The sequence below is a fragment of the Anopheles gambiae genome, chromosome 2 (genome assembly GCF_943734735.2).
Source record: "Anopheles gambiae chromosome 2, idAnoGambNW_F1_1, whole genome shotgun sequence".
Lineage (NCBI taxonomy): Eukaryota > Metazoa > Arthropoda > Insecta > Diptera > Culicidae > Anopheles > Anopheles gambiae.
This window is the reverse complement of record NC_064601.1, coordinates 25,122,753-25,145,730: the sequence shown is the minus strand read 5'-3', so window position 1 is coordinate 25,145,730 and position 22,978 is coordinate 25,122,753. Positions and strand designations below refer to the sequence as shown.

At 49.4% G+C, this 22,978-nt stretch overlaps 2 protein-coding genes across 3 annotated transcripts in view; one reads left to right on the top strand and one right to left on the bottom strand.

Moving 5' to 3' along the window:
- Positions 1 to 22,516, bottom strand: part of LOC1273285 (coiled-coil domain-containing protein lobo) — a 168,774-nt gene extending 146,258 nt beyond the window's left edge. Inside the window, exon 1 of the mRNA XM_061647876.1 lies at positions 21,755 to 22,516. Coding sequence (XP_061503860.1) covers positions 21,755 to 22,474 — 720 coding nt within the window. The 5' untranslated portion in view covers positions 22,475 to 22,516. The remainder of the gene's footprint in view (positions 1 to 21,754) is intronic.
- Positions 780 to 21,435, top strand: LOC11175558 (protein distal antenna). 2 transcript variants are annotated; one of them, XM_061643692.1, is made up of 3 exons: positions 780 to 2,743; positions 16,593 to 17,735; positions 17,871 to 21,435. In XM_061643692.1, exons 2-3 carry the CDS (start codon positions 16,604 to 16,606, stop codon positions 19,646 to 19,648), a joined length of 2,910 nt encoding a protein of 969 aa, XP_061499676.1. In that variant the 5' UTR covers positions 780 to 2,743; positions 16,593 to 16,603; the 3' UTR covers positions 19,649 to 21,435. The 2 variants fall into 2 exon arrangements, with proteins under 2 accessions (XP_061499676.1, XP_061499675.1); XM_061643691.1 differs by having other exon boundaries at positions 16,593 to 21,435.
- Positions 22,517 to 22,978: the final 462 nt, after the last annotated feature.

The following is a 22,978-nucleotide window of genomic DNA, read 5'->3' as shown; positions in this document are numbered from 1 at the left end:
CGTTTCGGACGTTACGCACCGCTCGCACCGGCTCCGCGTTTCCCAAGAATCACGGGAAGGGAGTTTTTTGCAACAACAACAAAATACTCTTTACACACACACACGCACACACATGCATGTACATACTGGACACCGACTTTCGGACACAGTGTGTCTCTTTCCCACTCACTCACTGGCGCTGGGCTTCCGGTGAGGAACCACCCGGGAGGAAGAGAGGATCGCAAGAAACCGCTAACTTAGGCGGCGCTCTGTCCAACTGCTGTGGATAAAGCGCTCACTCCTTTTCGTAAGAGAGCTGTTGTTTTGCACATTGAAAAACGCAACAACATACGGTTAAAGACTACAAACTATTTCATCTTGATTAACACGTCTCTCCTGACAAGACTGCGTGTTTCCGTCTTTTTATCGTTATCTTTTCGGTAAAACTATAAATAAACAATAAACACCGTCGCCGTCGACAGAGCGCCATCCAAAGAGGCGACATTCTCACACGGTCGCACTCTCTCGCTCTCTCTCCTTCACTCTTTCCCTCTCTCACACACATATACACATTATGTATCCTACCAGAACCCTTCGCGAGAAAGAAAGAGAACGAACGAGAGAGAGAGAGAGAGTGAGTGAAAGAACGGAGCTGATGCACCGCGTCGCGGATATTCCACTTCTGTCCCTTCCGCGAGCAGAGCGGCAGAGAGAGCGAGAGCGCCGTACTTCGGCTTTTGAACAGCCGTGAGCCCGCAACGCACTTCGGGCCAGCTTCGGCCGACGGCGTGCAGCAGCCCGCGCGGACCAACGGCACAACATCGCCGCTACAACAACTTCAATTTTATTTTACGCGGACGAGGCGAACGGTGCGTATTCTTCGCGCTGCGCTGCTGCTGAAAACGCGCCACACAAAAACACACCAGACAACTCTGCATCTAATTATTACCGCTACACAGAAGGAACCCGCGTACCAGAGAATCGCTAATCGGCGACAACAGTTCAGCCCGTTGAGATATTGTTTTTTGTCAATTGGCGGGTGCGCGAAAAAAAGGCGAAATTTGTGCGAAAATAAAAACCCCATCCTGCGTGGCCAACGTGAGCGTGTGTGTGTGTAGTGAAAAAGAATATTAGCGTGCAAAAGAAAACCGCGTGTGTGCAAAGTGTTCGAAAATAAAACCACACAAGGTATTAAAACAAACCGAGGTGCAAAAGAAAGGTGAATTTTCTCAGCGCATGAAAAGAATGTTGAAAAGTGCACACACAGCAACGAAACGAGGATAATATTTGCAAAGTGCTAAGCGTAGACACAAGACACAGTGTGTGCGGTGGGCAACAGCGAGTAGAGTGAGCCGCTTCAACACAGCCAAACGCACACCAAAAGAGGGAAAGCAAAGCGGTGGGAATAATGCACCCGCGTTTATCATTAGCGCGGCTTTCTTCCCATGTTCGGTGGTGGTCGTGGTGATCGTCCTCTTGCTCACACTACTGCACGATGGCTTCCAGTGTGTGGAGCGGTTAGGTGCGCTCGATCGACACACTTGCGGCGTATTCCGTGGTTTGACCCGCAACTGCCAACAGCCAGCAGCAACCGGCAAACCAGGCAAAGCACAAGCGAGGAGTAGAGTACTACCAAATCACTGCCAACTTTGGCTCCAACGATCGAACACCGTGTAGTGAACAGTGTCCCAGCGATTCCCCGGTCTAGTTACGCGGCTTTACAATTTGTGTGTGCGTGTCCTGCCCCCTTTGTAGTGCAGTGTGTAGTGGTGGTAGCGGCCGATCAAACACATCAAACCTTAGCCGCGCGCGTGTTAGTGATTGAAAGCTCGCGAACTGTGGCCGGCGTTGATCGCGCCTATCTGTGATTTGGCGGTACAGGCGGAAGGTTATTACCCCGCTCGGCGCTATTAGAAAACGGACGTACAAGACACACATACGCACAATTGCGATCCACGCGTGGATCGCAAACGCTCGAACAGCTCGATTGGATACAGTATTAGTGCCGAATACGTCAAACGAGCGCGTATCTGACCTACAGCGAAGCGAAGCGTGTGTTGATCTGCGAGTTCGCTGCTGATAAGCGCTGTCCTTCACACTCCTTAAAAAAAGTGTTTCACTGTGTGTTGTGTGTGGGTGCATGAGTGTGATGAATCGTGTTTAAAACCATTCCATTCCGTGCCGTCAGCAGTGGCAGCAGCAAACAACAACTAACCCAAGGCAAGCACAGGCTCCCCCCAAGCGCGCCTTTTGTTCAACCGTTCAACGCACAGTGTGCGGGTGCGTGCAAGTGTGTAAGCTTGTGTAAGCGTGTGTGTGTGTGTGTTTGCAAAAGTTTCGTTCTGAACCGGACCCGCTCGCCAGGCAAGGGGCGCGGTGGGTCAGCAACCGTGCGCAACGGTGGAGGTTACTAGCGCCACCGGTGGTAGCGTCCACGGGCACGATAGTACCGGCTTCGTACTGGCCCGGAACCGCCAACCGCATCTTCCTCCTTCCCCCCATCACCAGCGGCCCCGGCAACGGCACCGGCTGCACGACCAGCTGCGGCAGCACACCGGCGCGACAACGACGGCGGCGGCAACGACGCCACCACCACCACCACCTCCAACGGCCACCACCACGACGACGGCGTTCGCCAGCAGCGCCTCCCCCTCCTCCTCTTCCACCTCACTGGCGACCGAAAGGTTAATAACGTTCGGTAAAATTAGGAGATACCGGGAAACGAGTGCCGCCTCACCGTCATCGAGGACGTCGCCAAGTGCACGTAAGTTTGCCTTTCCCCCTCCCTCTTTTTGTTTTTCATTGACCAGCCGCCCCAACACGCGCTGTTTGGTGGGGCGGTTTTAAATCCAACTGACAACTGGCTTATTTCCGCGAATTTTTGTAGATTGAGTGTTGATTTTAAAAGGAGCACGAGGCTGTGAGACGATGAAGCGCTAAGCGACATCCCGGTGGAGTGGTTACTAGAACCCATTGTTGAATGAAGACACACACACACACACACCCACAGACAGTGTGGGGGGCGAACACAAGATCACAGCCACTGGGTGGGAATCGCACGTGGAATCGAATCAACAGTTGGAGGAGCTGTCTCGCTATCGCACCCTCTCTCTCTCTCGCTCTTTCTCTTTTTGAGATGACTTGACATGATAACGAACCTTAATTGTGGCCCGCTTACTGAACAACAACACGTGGCTTTGTTTATGAGACGCCTGAGCTTTATCAATCTGGCCCCGCAACAGGCGCACCAGCATTTCGCCGAAAAACCTGTTAAGGCCATTTGTTCACCTTCTCGCTAGGGCTAAAGGTCCTTGCTAGGTAAATGCCAACCAAAAAGGTACAAAAGGCGCAGTTCAAACATACGACCTTCAAGCTTTTAAAAAGATTAGCCGTACCCACAAAACGGACAAAAAAAAACAAATCCAAAATCCTCAATGCGACACATGCCAGGCTCTATTTTAATTACCATCGAGAAAACCATCGGTTGTTGCTTGGCCAGTTGGTCTCGATTACGCCGCCGGCTTCGGCTAGGTCAATGCCCCCCGCCCTCTCCTTAGCTGCTTCGTCGCTAATTAATCGTGGAAAATTTTTGGCTAAGCCCACCCACTTTCACTGGAACAGCTTCTTGCTTTTTGCCTCCTACCTGCAGCCCTGAAATGGCCAAACCGTTTGGAGAGATGCATACGAACAATTATGACGTCTCAAAACTTGGAACACCAAAAAAAAAAAAAAACACACAGCCCAAAATCGTGTGCAGCAACTGTGTTCCGTCCCCTGGAGGCATATGCAGGCAAACGGCCCTTAAGGGTAGCGAAAAAAAGGAAACCTTAAAAAAAACGCACACACAAACTTACGCCCAACACCCTGACACACATACGTGCGCCACCCGCGCTTACGGCTACCTAATTTGTGACGGAAGGTTTTTTTGGACGGGAGTGTGGGGTCCTCGTCGTTGCCGTATTGTTTTTTTTTTTTGTTTTTTTTTTGTGCCACTGTTTGTTGCCTTCCGTTTCTACCCTTACCACGGTTGTGGCGGGGGTTTGTCTTGCTGAATATCTCCGTGTGTTTTTTTTTTTTTGGTTTGTTTTCTTCACTTCTGTCCTTCCTTCTTCTTTCTACATCTTGAAACGTACGGGCCCTGCCCTGGTCGGCGGCTGTCGTTATCCTGTCCCCTTCAGGTTCGTTGCTGCGAAAATGACGCATCGCACACACTTTGGACGGTAGCGGGCGGGGCGGGGCGGGCGGGGCGGGTGGTGCATTTATTATGGCCGGTCAGCAGCGCATGGCCGTCAAACTAAAGGAGCAGCAACAACAACAACAGCAAAACAACAGCCGAAAATAGACCCGAGACAAACAGGCGAGGAGCCCCTTCGCACTCTCTGTCTCTCTCTCACACTCTCTCTGTCTCTTTCTCTGCACTGCAGCCAAAGCAAAAACGGCTGAAATCTCGTAATGCGCACCGAGGGGTACATTTATGTTTTGGGCCGCTGTTTTTCCCTTTTTTTTCGTTGTCGTCACTACACCATTTGCCATTGCTGTGTGTGTGTGTGTGAGTGTGTTTTTTTTTCTCTCCTTTTCGGAGGGACTCGGTCTGCTGGTCGTCCGGTCCCGCGGATAGCTGCTGCTGGAAAGGAGCCGCGCGCCTAGCCTCGGGGGCCGTTCCTGGAACTGTCGGCTGCAGCAAGCGCGCGCCGCTATCACAGGGTGTACCACCACCTTGGCACGGTGAAAGCTGTGAATGTTCGCGAAGAAAATCAACGTCAGGATCAACACACTCGATGGCGGCCCCGGTCGCCCACCGGCTAGCGTCCCAGGCGGGCAAGAAAGCGACCAAAGTTAGGAACAAAGCAGCGCACACAGGAGGAGGAGAAGAACTAAGCAGCAGAGTGAGTGGAGGACGAAGTTCAATCCCAAGCACGCGGCGCTCGCGGATCGGATGTCCGAAAACTCTTATCCTTCGCATTCGTGTGCGCGCGGCTACTTCTTGACGGCCTGTTTTTTTTTTTTTGCTTTCGCCTGATGGGCTGAAGCAAAAATCCTTCGCCTGCCGGACGTGCGCCGGTCACTGCAAGAGGAGGGTGGGGGCGGAGGGCTGCAGGGCAACCATCAAGCAGCGGCAGCCAAACCGGAGGGACGCAAGATAGGGGAAAAATAAATAGAAGCGCTAAAGAAAGACGACGTCGATGGATGTGTACCACATGGTGTGAGCGGCGTGGCGAGGAGTAAGGGGAGGGCGGGGAGTGGAGGTAGTGTGCTGCTGCTGTGCAGCGAAAAAAAAAGTGGACGCCACACTGCACAAAAATCCAAAACACATCATCCCCCCATCTCCTCCTGCTCCTTTACCATCCCCGTGCAATACCCACATACAAGCACAGACACACACACGCGCGCGGTCCTTCTTCTTTACGCTGCATACATACGCGGAAAGGACATTCTCGAGCGAAAAACGGAACGGCGCGGTCCTTTCTTTTCGCGGTAGACTGACCCCCGGGGCCCCCCGTTTTCTTGCCGATTTTTTGCGCACTTCCCTTCCCGCCCAAAACCCGCACGGGCAGGAAAGCGGGATGCTGCGAAAGCACGGAGGGAAGGAGGGTGGAGTGGTCTGGTCGGAAGGCTGAGTCTAGGAGAAAATGCGGAATCTTGCCACCCAACGGGTCGTGGTGGTGATTGGGAAGGGATGCACGAGAGCAAGAAAGAGAGAGAGAGAGAGAGAGTGAGTGAGTGAGGTGGTACGCAAGGAAACGTGTCCACTCTAGTAGTTTGTGGGTATATGTGTGTGTGTTGGTAGGTTCTGATAGATCCTTTTTTGCCTTTTTTTTTGTTGCTTGTTCTCGCTCTTTCTTCGTGATTTTTCCCCCACGTCTATTTCCTAGTGGCGCAGGCAGGAACCACCGCGGCTCTGTTGGCGATATTTTTTTTCCAACCGTCTGCTTTCCTCGTTCTTCCGCCACCGACGCCTGCCTGTATATTCTGTAATGCTCGCACACACACACACACACACACACACACTGTTGACCAAACTACTCTCTAGCGCAGATACAGGAGGGTGACACAATAGTGCGGAGTGTCCTGGCTCGGTTGCCCAAAAAGAGAGGAGCCATGGAAGGAGGGGTGGGTAGGCTTGCGGGTGTGTAAGCGCGTGTAATGTGTGCGTTTTTTTTTTGCTTGCTTTCAGTCACTTTCTTTCGTTCATTTTGGGGTTTTTGTTGTTGCTGGTGGATGGTCCTCTTTATTCGATGCTAAGGTTAAGGGAGTTCGGAAGCTGTGGGCTTTACCTAACAGCGTTCTAAGATTTTTGGTGTACGGCTAACCTGTCATCGTGAAAAAAAAACACCCCACTTGGAACAGCCCGTATTCCGTCCGGTAGCCATTTTCTCTTACATTAGACCGGTTGGCGAGGTTGTGGCATCCTTTTCGGTGTCATTTGCTAGTTTTTGCTCGTTTGTTTTGAGGCCTAGTTTCTAATTTTTGGTATTTTTATGGTGTATGTGTGTATGTGTGTGTAAGTGGACATTTAGAGACAACTACCAGCACTTGCCAATGCGTTTTCGTTCTTACAAAATTCGATAGAGAACGTGGCCAATGGAGTAATGTTTCTTCACCGAGTATTTGATTTGCCGACTGGTTCTGTTGATTGGTTTTGGAGCGTATTTTTCGCTCCTCAAAAACAGACACAACCTGGCATCTGCTGTCCGTTCGCGTTTGATATACCTTTTGCCTAATAAATTAACAGACGCGTCACAACAAAGAGCGGTCGACGACCAGCAAAAGCCGCTTCATCGCAATATCCTTACCATGACTCCATCATGCCGGGGAGACTTTGTTCTCGGTCGAACCTGCACATGCTACACACACACACCTCTGACCAAGTGCAATTACCAGGCTACTACCACAGGCGGCCACCCCCCCCCCCCCCCCCCCCCCTAACTAATGTACCGCGTGTTAATTTTAGCGATTCTTTTCCTGCGGTAATGCCAACCTGCGCCCGTGTTTGGCACATTGAACGCTCAACACTGCACGGGAGAACAGGGTGCACACACACACACACACGCGCGAGACGTATCCTTGCGCTCCCTTGTAGTCCCCTCCCCCCTCCCAGGGATGGTGCGTTTGTGATATTCAAAATTATGCACCTTTTGTTGCTCATTTTGTTGCCGTTTCCTTTGCGCGCCATGCTCAGCCGGCCATGGGACACACACACACACACACACATATTTGCACGCGCACCCTTCTTTTGTCGCTGAGCTGACACAGCACCGCGCGGCGACACCAAACCGGATGGACATCGCGTGGGTCCGTTTTCCCATTCCGCGCACCCGAATGGTACACAGGTGGGAAGCGGCGGAAAGGGTTAGAGTGGCCGGGGCAGGGGTGTAGAATGTCGCACACTCGAGCGAACTGCTGGCGGATGTGGAAGTCGATTATCCTCCCGTTTTACCCCTTTTTTCTCGCTTGCTTGCTCTGCTGCACCGTCCTGTTTCCTCAGAACGACGACCTTTACACACACACACACACACGGACGCACAGACACACAACGGGCCCGCGAAGAAGGACATCGCAAAAAAAGGGGACCCGACTTTGCCTTTGTGTTCAGGGTAGCGGAGGGTTAATACAGAAAAAAAATATCCGCCGCGTGTGTTGGGGCAAATTCAGCGGACCGTTTTCTTGTTGGTTTCTCTCTTTTTTCACCCCGCCGTACTCACCACATCCCCCTCTATTGATTTTGCCAATCGCATCACGAAACCGCGAAACACGCTGACCACTGTGGTGTGTGTGTTTCGAGTCCATCGCGGCTCGACAAAACCGTTAGAAAAACGACAACTTTCGCCCGGCGCGCCAATTACGCTGAGAAGCAGCAGAGGAAAGAACAGGAACAGAAACACACGCAGGTATTGTAACAAAATACACGCAAGGTGGCAAAAGGAGGGATACTTTGCACCAGGGGAAGGGGTAACGAGAAAGAGCGCAAGGGGTGTGTTGCAAACACCCGTCGAGGGCAAAACCTGTTCAAACCCGAGCGGTGAGCGAAAATCTCGCGAATAAATTCCCTCCGAGTGCACCTTCGGTTTGCTTCGGTTTCCAATTTCATACCATTCGAACAGCAACTAAAAATCGTAGTCCAGGATTAGATGGTTTACCATATGAGTTCTATGAAACATTTTTTGATATTATTCATAAGGAACTTAATCTTATAATCAATGAAGCTCTTGATAATGATATTCCACCCGAATTTGTTGAAGGAATAATTGTTTTAATACCAAAAGATAATAATACCTTCGAAATCGAAAATTGGAGGCCTATAACACTGCTCAACGCAGATTATAAGATTTTTAGTCGAATTTTGAAATTCAGAATGAAAAATATCCTTGACACACACAATATCCTAACATCTTCTCAGAAATGTGGCAACGGAAAAAACAATATCTTTCAGGCACTTCTTTCGATTAAAGATAGAATTATGAACCTCAAGGAAAAGAAAATAGCAGGAAAACTCATCTCTTTTGACATGGAAAAGGCATTTGATCGAGTCGACCATACATATTTGTATAAAACCTTGACGGCAATTGGATTTAAAGAAAACTTTATAACGCTCATCAAAAAAATTTACTCAGTATCTACTTCAAGATTGTACATAAATGGATCCCTCCAAGAAAAACTTCATATAAAAAGATCGGTAAGGCAAGGAGACCCCATGGCAATGCATTTATTTACCTTGTATATACACCCGCTTCTATGCAAATTAGAAAACATATGCAACAGTCAGAATGATCTAGTCAACTGTTATGCAGATGACATTTCTATTATCACAACGGATCTTAATAAAATATTCAACATAAAAAAAGCATTCGAGGAATACGAAACTGAGTCAGGAGCAAAGCTTAACACAAACAAATCCCTGGCAATGGACATAGGAGTAGTCAATAATCAAAATAGAATCAACACAGAATGGATTGAAAACAGAGAAAAAATCAAAATCTTAGGGATTCTATTCACAAACTCATTTCGTTTGACGATGAAATTGAATTGGGAAGCGACAACACATAAGTTTGCTCAATTAGTAAGACAGCACAGAATGAGGGAGCTCAACATTCAGCAACGGGTTATACTAGCCAATACTTTCCTAACATCGAAATTGTCGTACATTGGATCAGTTATGACAATAAGCAAATACCATCTTGGGAGGCTTACATTCTATCTGGGAATATTCATATGGTCAAATGGAGGGCCAAGAGTAAAAATGCAACAACTTGCTCTAAACAAAGCCAAGGGAGGTCTTAACTTGCTAATACCAGAACTCAAACTTAAAACATTATTGATCAACCGACACCTAATTGAAAAACAACACATGCCATTTACAAAAAGCTTCTTGAATCAAATAGAAAATCCACCTAACATTAAAGATCTTCCATCATTCTATCCTTGTTTAGTGCCAATAAGAACTGAACTAGCCTATTTAAATGATAGATATAAAAATAATCCTTCAGCAAAAGAAATTTACAAAAAAGTTACGGATTCGCTTCCTCTACCACATATTCAATCTAAAACACCATCACTGCATTGGAACAAGATATGGCGTAATATTAATAATAACAAAATGAATTCAAAACAACGAAGCTACTATTATCTTTTGGTAAATGAAAAAATTATGACAGAAGAAATTAAATTTAAATTCGGAATGAAAACAAACCCGAACTGTGAGAAATGTGGAAATATCGAAGATCTCGAGCATAAATTTAAAGATTGTAAAAATATTAAAAACATATGGATATTGTTTACACAAATAGTGAAGGACGAGTTGCATATAAAACCAAATTTTCATGAACTTATTAAACCAGATATGAATAATATAAAAAAAGAAAAAAGAGCTAAAATTATGTCATTATTTATCAATTATTTAATATTTATTTACAAAGAGAATTTCACCAATAGCATAGGCAAAAATCAATTGAAAAACATAATATGTTAAACAAGAATTATTATAGATTTAAGCTAGCGAATAAGAATTTTTTGTTATAAGTGTGAATAAACTGTTCTTTGTTTTATAAAAAAAAAAAATAAGATATCCTAACAAGCGCCTGGAAGTATGCATTTTGCTTTCCTGGTAAAACTAAACACTGGACAAAAACGCGGGATTTTAAACGTTCATTTAACAATTTGTTTGATTTCCCGCATTGCTTATTACGTGATTCCATGCCACAACCCTGCCACTTAAAACTGACCATGTATGCGTGGCGTGTGTGTGTGTGAGTTTTGTTGCGATTTGTAAGACGCAGTTTTAGGGCCACATACCGTTAGAAAACGAAGATACGAGCCAGACACGCCAAAACACCAACAACCGTTATTATGATCATTTTTGCTCTGCCCGAATCCAGAGAAGAGGGTTCCGATCGATGCGCGATACCAACAATCCTTAAGCCTCCTTACCACAGGCCACGCCGTGCGGTGGTCAAAATTATTGTTTTCATGTCTCACCCAGCCTGATATGCGAGCCCGAGCAAACAATCAAGATGCAACTAAATTAGACGGTTTTTAGCTGGTGAGGCTCAAAAACAACAGCAAAAAACACAGTTAACCCACTGCCCAAGAAATGGCGAGAGTTTCACAGAAATTCGTGCGCTCTGCACCTAATTAAGATGGCTTTAGTCGAACCAACAAAAAAAGGGGGGGTTGGTGCTAATACCCGCACTCGCCGCGCCCTTATTTTCATCCTGGCTTTTTGCTCGATCTCCTTGTCTATCAGTCTCTGATTTTAGCTTTTTTGCTTGCTGCACCTCCTAAACCACGGGCTCGATCGCGCGATCGTCATTACCGTGATATGGTGGTTTCGATTGACCTTCGGGCCGGGGCGAGACTTTCAATTTGCGTGCTGCGTGGCGAAATTTACCGTTTTTCGGCGTGGCTGCTGTCCGCGGGGCATAGACACCGCTGCCAGAACATAATATCCCTTCTTTTGGAAGCTCTTGTTTTTTGTTGTGTTTCTTTCTACATTGTATTTCGTGGCACATCATTAGATTCTGCGATACGATCGGCGGGGGGATTCCCTTCAATCAATGCGTCAAAGTGCGGCAGCGGGAGAAATTAAGTCAATTATGGAAATTGTGCCAAACGCACGAAGATGCGAGAATTTCTTTACCAGCTTCTTTGTGAACCACCAAAACACACATAGAAATATTTCCAAAATTTGCCATACATTCCAGAGCCTGCAAGTTTGAGCGCATTTATGCAAATTTTGCTTTTACAGATATCGCGTGCATCGCATGACTGCAGAGTTGGAAGCCTGCACGTGGTTTTCCTTATATTTTTTTTTTTTTGTACAAAATTATCAGAAATAGATGATCCATTTAAAATCATCATTAATCTACTACCGAAGAGAAATGTAACTCAACGTCGTCTGAGAAGTCAGGTTGATGATTTCCACGACCCACGCACTCCGTTTTCAATCGGTCAGTTAATTCCATACCAATTGCCCGGACACAGGATAATTTGCATCTCAAAGTTACTGTGCAAAAAAAACCCCTTCTTACGCAATGAACCTCATTAGCAAATGATACAAATTACCTGATCACACTTGAACGTGCGATGCAGCGAAACAGCAAAACGCAAAGTCGCGCCTTGGGGAAAGGCGACAGACGCAAAGCGAATTTTTGCTGCTTTATGATTTACTTGCGTGCCCGAGAACGAAGCGAGGAGGGGGTAGGTAGGAAGATGTGCGTTCGCCTGCGTTTCGGAAAGCAGAAAAGCACGAGGAGAAAAATATAATTAACTGCCAACCTGTTGCATGCGAGAACGGGCGCACCATATCGAGAACGAGAGTGCTGCCGCCGCCGTGCCGACTGACAGTTTACGTGTGAAAGGCACAGCGAAATTGCCATGAATCTCGGTGGACGGAGCCGATAGAGAGAGAGGAAGAGTAGCAGGTGGGGGTGGTGGTGTGTGAATAGGTTAGTTATGTGTTGTTATGTTATGTTGCGTTTGGAGCAGCAGCAGCAGCAGCAGCAGAATAATGTGCTCACAACACTCGAAAATGCTCATTCTCTTCTCACGCACACCTTTCCTCCGATATTCCTGCTGCTGCTGCTCTTGTGTGGGGTGGTGTAGGTGGGCAAAATCGATGTTATGTTGTTGAAACGCTTAGGGAGGATGATTATGACGATGAGGCTGATGATGCTCCTGCTACTGCCTGGCCACGTTGATGTAGTTATCACACAGAAAAGCCGCAGTTGTGTTCTCACCGGCCGACAACAGACAGTGCGCGCGGGAATGAGCAACTGCCAGCAACAACGGTTCCAACTCCTTGACATTCGCCTTCGTCAACTTCAACGTGCACCTACTGTAGTGTAGTAAGCGAGCAGTCCCGACCTTTGAGCCCGGGAGGACAACCGAGACGGAACGAAAACAAAACGACCAACACCCCGTCTGTCGCTTCTGGAGAGAAAAGCAGTAACGAACGGAAACAAAGCCAGCATCACCACCCAGCAGCAACACACACACACACTCGCACCCGGCACCACAAACACAGTGGTGAGTCCGGCACAAAGAGGAAACACATAAAGAGAAGAACCATAAATAAATCAAATCGTAAAAAATACACATAACTTTTATCGGATGCTGCTACACAGGCCAACCAATTCCCTTCGGCCGCAAGGACTCGACCTCCTGATGGAGCTAGACGGCAATGTTTGTGTGTGTGTATGAGTTTGGTGAATCCGTTAAGCTGTTTTTCGATAAATCCAGACACGGGATCATGCACTGGGCTGCTACTACCGAAACTACCGTGGACGAGATTCAAGCCAGTTACACGCAACCGGCTTGCTCTTTCCTATATCTGGCGCGCAAAGGAAACTTATTTTTGTGTTCTTTTATTCGATTTTTTTTTTGTGTTGAGGGTTGCATATCTACTTCCAGAAGCAGAGGATACACTACAGCTTACAATCATTTGTTGATTTTTCCTCCCTTTTTTTTGGCTTCTATTCTTCGGAAAAGAAATAAAATGTTGGACAAGGGAGCCGTCGTCTGGTGAGCGGCTTGAAATGGCAAAGAAAATGGCGGTGAAAGTGTTAAACACGCAAACCCGGCCCGCTCGCCCCCTCAGTGTCGTGCATTGTGTGCTGTTGCTGGAACGATGGAGCGTGGCCTTGATATGGGGGCGCATCGTTTCTCTTTCTCTGAGGTGTTCTATGCTAATAAGCGCAAGAGCGTAACGATTTTACAACATCATTTTATGAAATTCACACCTTTACACAAAAAAAAGCTTCTCAAGGGTTGATTTGTGGCAAATTAAATCATCTTTCAGTGCAAGATATAATGGGATGATAGTATGCACACACAAGTGATACACCAAACCGAATTAATAGCACCGTCTGGAGAAGCACAGACACACAACTACAGTTTATGTGCATATATGTGTACTGTTGCATAAAAGGTCAAACTTTACCCTGATTAGTGCAGAATAAAAGAACGTTTAGTAATCGCTCCTTCACACACAGACACAAACCCCGCCACTCAGCTGTTGCAAGGGTGCCAAAAACTCTCTACTACATTTACGCAACAGAAAAAGAAACTAAAACTTGTAACAAATTACACTACACTACCACTAGTACCCCTTCCTTTGCTCTCTCGGTTGAATACTTTCACTTTTACTCCCACGCGATTGCACGGCAAGAGGCACGGCAATGAGCGAATATAGAACAAAGTGCAGACACACACACAACAGCAGCAGCAGCAGTGAAATAAAAATCCATTCGGTTTTACTACTGCCCACCGCACCCCCCACTCGCCTTCAAAACACGGGTGTGGGTATGGTGAAGGACGGTGGCTGTGTGCGCGTAGAGCACAATAAATTTCGTAGAGAACACAGCAAACGAAAGTAAAAGTTTCCATCCTTCCTAGCCTTTGGTTGCGCCCAGAACAAAGTAGTACATTCCAAACCCCTTCTTTCGACAACTGTGTGCTTGTGTGCTTGTGTGTGTGGGTTTGTTTATATGAATTAATGCGAGGAAAAGTGAATTTTTGCCTCACTGTCACGGTCACAGCACCAATGTGCAGAATGTGCCGAGGGAGTGTTCTTTTTTTTTTTTTCTTTTCCTCCCCGCAAACAAGCAAACGTTTGTTTTTCTTCATTTTTTTTCGTGGAGAATATAGTTTTCTAACCACCACCAATGCCGCACCGAGCACCGCGCGGCCACGGCTACAGAAACGAAGAAGGCAAACGTGCCGAGCATACTTAATAGTAGCATAATGCGCTAGAAAGGAACGAAGTGGATGATGGGAAACGGTTGGTCAAAAAAAAAAAGAAAAGAAAACCTCAAACAATGCATTATTCGTGCGCGCCAGACAGTACAAAAATAGGACAGACGGCGAAGGGATCCACACTGCACTTTTCACAATGAAACGAATGAACGAATGGGCAAGAGACAGAGCAAATCATAAAAATAGAAAGAAAACAAAGGCTAGAAAAAAGAAAACGTACCTTGTTACATAAAAATTGTTGCAATCCTTTTTCTTCCCTGTTCTCTTCTTAACCGCTACCGCCGGTGTGTATGTGTGTGTGTGTATTTCTTAGAACACCTTTACACAACAATAGACAAAATATCCAGTCCCCAGATGTTTGTGTGACAAAGCGAGACATCCCGATGTGGTTCGCCTGCAGCGGCAGAGAGCAGAACACCCTCTGCAGGATGCAATTTTGCTGCACAATGTTTCGTCTCCCTTTAGCCAACGATGACCCTTCAGCGAACATATGCACGCTGACCAAGTCGTGTCGTACAAAAGCGACCGCTGCACGTAAATGCACGTGGTCAGTTGGTGCGCATGAGGGTTTTCCTTTTGTATAGGCTAGAGCTGAACATGAGACAAAACCAAAAAAACTCCCAAAAAAAATCGCAAACTTTCCATATACTCTCCTTGCACATATACACTCGAATTGCATCCTTTATGTAGTGTAAAATGAAGAAAAAAAAAAGAAGGCACACGAAAGAGAAAATAAAATCCCTCCACAAACCTTTTTCCCGATGTGTTCAACAGCCAACAAGAGAAAAAGGGACACTCGTTGCAGCTCACAGGCTGCAGCTGCATCGGGTATGCAGCCCCGAGCGCCACTGTGTAGGTGCATCGAACGCGTTTGTGAGTGTGTGGCGTGTTGCGCTTTATGTGCGAAATTTTGTAAACATCAACCCCCCCACACTCACCGCGGCAACCGTCCTGTGTGCGAGAAAGAGAGCCTTCGAGCGGGAGAAAGAGTTCCATCGCAACCGAATGGGCTTTTGCTCCGTGAGTGACGCCGGTTTATGAATGAATGCGTAGCGGCTGGTACGGCATCATCATGCTGGTTTCCCCTGTTTCGGTCGCCAACGGATGCGTGAGTTCCGTGTGCAACACGGGAGGGAGTGCCCAAAACGTGCGCTCACCTAAAAAGCTTCTCCCCTTGCGCCTTTGTGAGTGTCGTTACGGGTAGAAAAGTGCGGCTATAAAAGCTAGCTTGGTGGGGAATCATCATCATCATCATCATCATCCCCTCTGCCGAGAAGGAAAAGAGACAACCAGACACACGCACACACGCACACGAACAAGTGAGACATCATCACGCGATCGTGGTGTGGAAGTGGTGGAAGTGGATGTATGCGCCATGGCTCGATTGGTCAGCACGCTTTAGGAGGGGGGGAGAGCAGGCGCACATAGCGCAACGCAACCCAAACTCTGACCTGAAGGACTGGCCGCCCTCCCCCCTGAAGGCCGCCTCAAGTGGAAGCAGTCCCGCTGCTAGTCACAAAGAGCGGTGACATTGGAAAACTGTGCTGGGAAAAAGTAAAAGCCCGCAATTGCTGCCCCACACACCCCACACGCCAGTAGGGGAGCAAAATGTTGGTCCTGGGTGGATTTTTTCCCCTTCCTTTCGGTGGGCGGGTACCTTGTGTCCATCGCACGTGAAAAGCACGCATGCAGATGAGTGTATGTGACCCGTGTGTGCGAGGGAAAATTGTGTACATATGCATGTGCTGGGATGCGGAATGTACGCAAATTCCGATTTTCACCACCTACGCGCACTTCGGCAAATGTCCACGAAAAATATAAGGCTGCTGCTGCTGCTGCTGGTCGCAGTGCGTCGTGGCCGTTATTGGTTCCCGATTTGCATAACACGGCCCAAATGTGCGTCACAAGAAAAAGCTACTCGAGAGCTGCACAGCGCAACAGGGGTGGGGAAGCTTTTTAGAATGCGTACACTACGTACCCGATTGGTTGACTTCTGGGGGGGTTCAACGTGTGCAATGTACAATTATCGCAACTTTGGAGAAAAGCTCCTTTTCTTTTTGGAATACTCCTGATGGGAGAAGTAAACACATTTTTCGGAGTGGGAGTCATCAATTGTTTGACTTGTAAAGTGACAAATATATACCTTTAACCTTAAACATTATAACCATTTTCTGATGAATGTCTCGATATTTGAGATTTTTTAAAATGTTAAGAATTCATCAAATCCATTCAATTCTCCAATAAGAACTACAGAAGAATATAAGAATATGAAATCCATTCCATTTTCCAATAAGAACTACATTTCCCTTTAAGCATATAAATTTTAACGCTTGTTTCCCTCGCTCCTTCTTTCCCGTTCACAGAATCGCTTCTGATGATGATGATGGCCACAGCAACCAAGGGCAAACGCCCGCTCCGTCACCTCACGGCGACGGACAAGATCGACGCCATCCAGCGCATCCACGACGGCGAGTCGAAGGCGTCGGTCGCCCGGGACATTGGCGTGCCGGAGTCGACGCTGCGCGGCTGGTGCAAGAACGAGGAGAAGCTGCGCTACATGTCCCGCCAGTCGGTCGAGAACGCGGAGAAGCTCAGCAACGAGGCGACCGCGGCCGCACTGACGGCGGCCGCCGCCGCCGAACTGTTCAGCGGACCGCCCGAGAAGCGCCTCAAGCTCGAGTCGGCCATGTTCGGGGGCAACGGTAAGCTCAAGTACGACGACAGCTTCTACAAGGTGGCGGCTGCCGCCCGCGGCTCCCTCAACGGGCTCGACCTGTCCGGCGGAGGAGGAGGAGGAGGCGGCGGCGGAGCGGGCAGCGGCGTCGACAAGTCCGGGCCGCTCGGCGTGTCCGGCGGCGACATCATCATGAACGGGCTGGCGGGCGCATCGCCGGCCGACTTTAGCCAGTTCGCCAAGACGGCGGCCGAAATGTCGGCGCTCAGCAAATCGAAGGCGTACGGGGCGGAGCTGGGCAAGCACCATCACCACGGGGGCGATCCGTCCAAAGCCGACCACCATCTGTCGATGGCCGCCATCAGCCCGCTGACCAGCCTGAGCCACCTGTCGGGCATGTCGGGGCTGGGACAGAGCCCGCTCGCCCTCAGCTTCAACGACATCGCCACCAACCTGAACCTGATCGCGCAGCTCAACAACAACCACAGCCTGGCCACGATGTCCAGCCTGGCCGGGGGGCTCAATACGGCGGCGGCTGCGGCCGCCGCCGCCCAGTCCCTGCGCAACGTACGCCCGAAGGGCTCCGGCAGCTCGGCCGCCAATAACAATGGCGGCACGGGCGGAGGCAATGGACGAGGCAGCAATCTGCAGGACAGCAGTAACGGTGGAGGCGGCGGCGGCGGAGGCGGCACCGGTGGTTCGGCGAACGGGACGGGCAGCGGCGGCACGGACAAGTCGTCCGCGGGCGGCTCGACCGGCCCGTCGCTCACGGTGCGCAATCTCGCCAAGCTGCAGCAGCAGAAAAGCTCGTCCGGCGAGCTCCTCGGTAACGGTATGCTTCACCAACAGTCCCACCACCACGCTGCTGGGCTCTCGACACTGTCTGAGCAGTATCGAAAATCCAGCAACCACTCTAGCAATCCCGCCACTAGCACACCCACTACAACCACTACCAATGCTTCCGTAGGTCGCGACCCGAATGCCGCCCCCGTCGACGATGCGCTCTGGTACTGGCTCAAGTCGCAGCAGGCGATGCTCGGGCTGAACAATCTGTACACGGCGCTGCCGCGCGCCGCCAGCCACAGCCCGCCGACGCCGCCCCCGCCCCTAGGACTCAACAGCTCCGTGACGGCCGGGGCCGGATCGCCGAACCAGACCGCGCTGCCGCCGACCGCGCACACGCCCCACACGCCACCGCCGCCGCTCGTCGGTCCGCCGCTCGTCAGCACGCCGCAACCGACGCCACCGTCGTCGGCCCCGTCGCTCACGCCCGAGGACACGAAGAACTCGTCCTGGTTCTGGCAGTGGTACAAAACGTTCGGCGCCTCGCTGATGCCCGGCGGCGGTACGGGAGGTGGCACCGGCTCCAGCGCGGTGGTCCCCGACAGCAAGCAGGCGCTGCGCGAACAGCAGCAGCAGCAGGCGGCCCAGCAGGCCGCCATCGCGGCCGCACTGCACCATCACAACAACAACAACAACTCGCTCAGCCAGCAGAACCAAAACAGTGGCGCTTCCGGGCAGAAGGGCGGAGCGGCCTCAACGGCCGCCTCGCTGACCGCCGCCTACGAGAACATCCTCTACTCGCAGCTGACCAAGGGCTCGAGCGCGGTCGACACGCTCAACAACAACCACCATCACCATCTGAACCACCATCTCAGTGCGCACCTGAAGGACGAACCGATGGATCTGAACATCATGGGTGGGGCGGCGAACGATGGTGACTCGAAGCCGGAGGACCTGTCGAACCATCACGCCGGCAGCGGCAAGGCCGGCAATGGGGACGAGCGGCGCTCGCGCTACCACCCGCATCCCAACTCGCCCAGCCGGCCTTCGTCGGCCTCGTCGGTGGCGTCCTCAGCGATGAGCGCTCACGGGTCGCGGGAGGGAGGTGGCGAGCGGTTGCTGCGACCGGTACGCACCTCCGAGGAGCGTGCGAACGACGACGAACTGGCCGCCGCACTCGACGATGGTGAGGAGCGCGAGGCGAAATCGTCCGTCACCGCGGTAGTGGAGGCCACCTCGACCGATGCCTGCGGTGGTCTCAATGGGGTAGAGGAGCACGACGAGGAGGAGATGGAGGAGGAGGAGGACGACGATGAAGAGCGAGCGGCACGCATCGCTGACGGGCCGCGCGTGACCGCAGACGACGAACCCGACCAGGGGAAGGTGACACCGGCGCCAGAGGACGAGCGAAAGCGTGCCGGATTGAAACGCCGCCGCTGCTCGTCGACCGACGCGAAGGAGGCGCTGGACAACATCCTGTTCAGCGGCAACAGCAACGATCGGTGCTCCACTACCAGCAGCGCGGCGCCATCGCCCCCTCCACCGCTGCTTGCGATGGTCGTGCGCGGAGGTTCCATCAGCCCGACGACCGGCACAGCGCTCACGGAGCTGAACGGCGGCGGCGACGAACTGACCCGGCTGGATGCGAAGGGCGAAGCAACAACCACCGGTGCGGAGGATGCGAAGAGCGAAACGTCGGAAGACTCCAACCACGGGCAGCAGACGGTGGCCGTGGCGGACATCCGCAACTCGGCCGAGGCGGTGGAACACGGTGAGAAGTTCCTAAAGTGGCTCGAAGCCTGCAGCGACCCCAACGTGACCGCCATGCAGGTGATGCAGTTCAAGTACCTGCTCAACAGCATCAAGCTGAGTGCCGAGCGGCAGCTGCAAACAGCGACGGCCGGCAGTGCGTTGGCAGGGGCCGGTACCGAGGAGCGCACGCGTATCCGCAAGCGCAAGTAAGGCGCGTCGCTTGCTGCCCGCGTCGTGTATCGTTGTACATAGTGATGTATGTCGGCGTACGGCCACGCTCATCGGGTTTGCCGCAAACAACTAGACCCCAAAACTAGAACTAACTTAAGGCGACCTATATTAAGTAGTTGAATTTTTTCATTTCCATACATTCCCAAATTGATGATAAAGCTCCTAAACTATCGAGCGGGAGCGGGTTAACGTATTGCAATATATGTTTCTGTTGATTCTGTTCGTTCGTCTGAAACATTTGCCGCAAAACATTCCAAAATTGGAGGCAATATTTACTCTAAATCGCCATAGGAAACAAATAGCATGAATTCCAAACCACCCCCCTCCTCCCCCTGAATGTATCTTCCATTTTCTCTCCCCCTTTTTGGCTGAGTTATCATTAAGTTGTAGTTAATCTGCTGCTCCCCCTACCCCCCCCCCCCCCTCTTTCTCTCCCGTATATGTGTACCTATTGTTAATAAGTTTGTAAATAGCGTTCGAGCGATCGTGGGCAGGGTTATTGAAGGAGTTTCAATTTAAAGCAGAAAACAAACTGGCCAAAGCGAGCATTTACGGATAGTGGGTGGATCGGCACACTTTGAAGATAATGATACTGGGGTCGAGCTGGGACAGGATTAAAGCGTATCCCGTGCACCCTACCACCTGAAGCAAACTACGGTATGAAAAATCCATCTATTTGTTGCGCGGATCCATGATGCCAAATGTACAACTACTTAGAAAGCACACCTTAACTTATGTAACTTAACGAAATGCGGTAACGATACAAAGGGTGGAAGGGACAACAGCTATAGCTCCACACGCACACACATACTCCACATGCTCACGCAGCAAGCGCGATATGGAGGTACAAACGGCCGTATTTCCCTCCGCTCTTGAGTTTAGACGCAAGATCTCGTAGAGTATATGTTTGCGCTATTTTCCCCCGCAAGGGAGAACTTGTCACGCACTGAATGGATGTTCTTATGTGTGTTTTTTGCTCAAGAATTAATTAAATCGTAAAACTAAACACAGCCAACATATTTCAAACTCTAAACGGTAGTAGCAGCGACAGAAATAAAAAAAAAAAACAAACGCTCCACCCCTCTCTCTCTCGCTCTCTTTGCTGTGATGAGGGGGAGTGTAGGTTACAATGCATCACATAATTGTAACGAGACGTATGTGAGGCTCATCTTCCTGACAGCCCACATACACACACACACACACAAAACAGATTCTTTACATGAAAATCTCTGCAAAGGCAAGCGGGGCAAGTATTTCATTTTAGGAAATATTGAAAAAAACAAATTGTAAAAAAAAATAATTCAGACCGTTGACAGAGGGAGCAAAAACCGAAAACTGGGAGTCAAAAACAATTCAAGCGCAAAAGAGGATGAGAAGAAAAAAATATTATATATATACACATACGAACAAACACACTCACCCATACACATCTATATTCTATATATTTAGGTAAAAAAAAAGACGGAGAAAGCGAAAATAGGGCGGACAATTTAGGCAGCGCGACAAACAAATGTCATTGTGATTTTTTGGACTATTTCCTAGTAAACGAAAAATTCCTCTAGCAGAAGAAAAAGCAGAAAGATAGCAGCGCACGAAACGTAGGAAGCGAGCTCTGCGCCAAGATGCTGTTAGCGGTGCGCGCGCGCGCACCACTTTATTAGCGGTTAGTGGTGTTTTAGGATAACAATTGATGGCAAAAGCAGAACAAAAACAAAAACGGAAAGCAAAGCGCAACGGGGCGCGAATGAAGAAGAATCTTTGCAAAAGACACAAAACAGAGCCACACACACACTGATGATATTCCTATGTATAAACAAAACGTGAAGTAATTGTAAAATTTGAACTCTATCACTAAAAAGAAAATGTTGAACATACATAAATGAAATTTGCGAATACACACTACATTATCAAATGCGAAAAAAAACTGTTCACATGTGGTTGGTTATTCTTTTCCTTCTGTTTTTTGTATGTTATATAGCCCCGTAATGAGAAATGATAAACTGGAGAAAGACGGACGAAACCCAGTTTCCACTAATGCCGTTTGGGAAAGAACGCCCCTCTGCTTGTTGCTATGGTAACACTTACCATGTTCACTTGATCCACCAGCGGCTCGTACACGATGTAGTCCGCCACAAACGCAGCAATCTCCTGCCAGGACCCGATCAGATCCGGAAACAGCAGCACGGCAGGTCGCAGCGTGGTGCACACGAACTTCTGCACCCCGCACTCGTTCGGTGGGGCCAGCACCAATGGCTGCCGGTGCGGGAACTTTTCCCTGTACTGCTGGCGAAAGTTTTCCGCAAACAGCAGCACCAGCTTCTCCTTCGACGAGAGCGTCCGGTAGGTGTCCGGATAGTCGACAGCGTCCTCGCCGGTCTGCCCATCGACCGGTGGCTGGTAGGCCGGGAAGCAGGTGTCGATAACGCCGAGCTTCCGCTTCATTGCTTCAAGCGTTTCGTTGCCGGGCCGCAGCTCCACGGACAGCTCGGGCGAAAACCGCACGGACGGTTGTTTCGTTGGCGTCGGGGGCGGTATGCGCAGTTCACGCGCCTGGGCCCGCTTGTCGCGTAGCTTCTTGATGAGTATGTCGGCGACGTTGGCCGAAATCGAACTTTCCCGGGAGGACATTTCAAGCAGTTGAGTGTGTCGCGAACGAACGAAAGAATGGAACTGGACGGGCTTGTTTGCCGGCGGATGGTTCCTTCGATGGAAACGGCGGGGTCCGCAAACAGCTGTGGCCGGGTTGACCGTTGCCATGGTAACGTGTAAAATCGATCCGTTGCTACGAACTGTTGCCCAGTCCATCCAGCATGCTGAGCGTCGTGAAGAATGGTTTGGAGTTTCAGTTTGTTTGTTTTGTTCAACACGTTTCATTTATACATATTTTCTACTATTGAACTTCCATAGAGTATGAAAGTAAGTATATATGAAAGTAAGTAAATATGAAAGTTAATAAATATGTATAATGATTTTTTCTGAAATTTATGTTATGATAAATATATTTATGGACTTAGTTTCCTGCCACTATCAAATATGATTCTGATTAAGTTTAAAGATAACAAAAAAAATATTTAAAAAAAAAATATTTTGATAAATACGTAAACAGCAAAAAACCCTCTAACCAGCTATGAAAACGCTATGTGTTGTTGCGAAACTCAAAATCACTCCCTCTTTACCGTTCCACAGCTTCAATAAACACGTTCAGTGCGCATGTATTGTTCGCAATTGTGGAAAAGAGCATCGGTGATTTCAATGCTGCCGGTGCTGCAAAATTCAAGACACGAACCCATAGTTAAAGCTGAAACCGTT

What these genes read in the sequence shown, in the direction of transcription:
- LOC11175558 (XM_061643691.1), top strand. Translation starts at nt 16,604, where the DNA reads ATGATGATGATGGCCACAGCAACCAAGGGCAAACGCCCGCTCCGTCAC.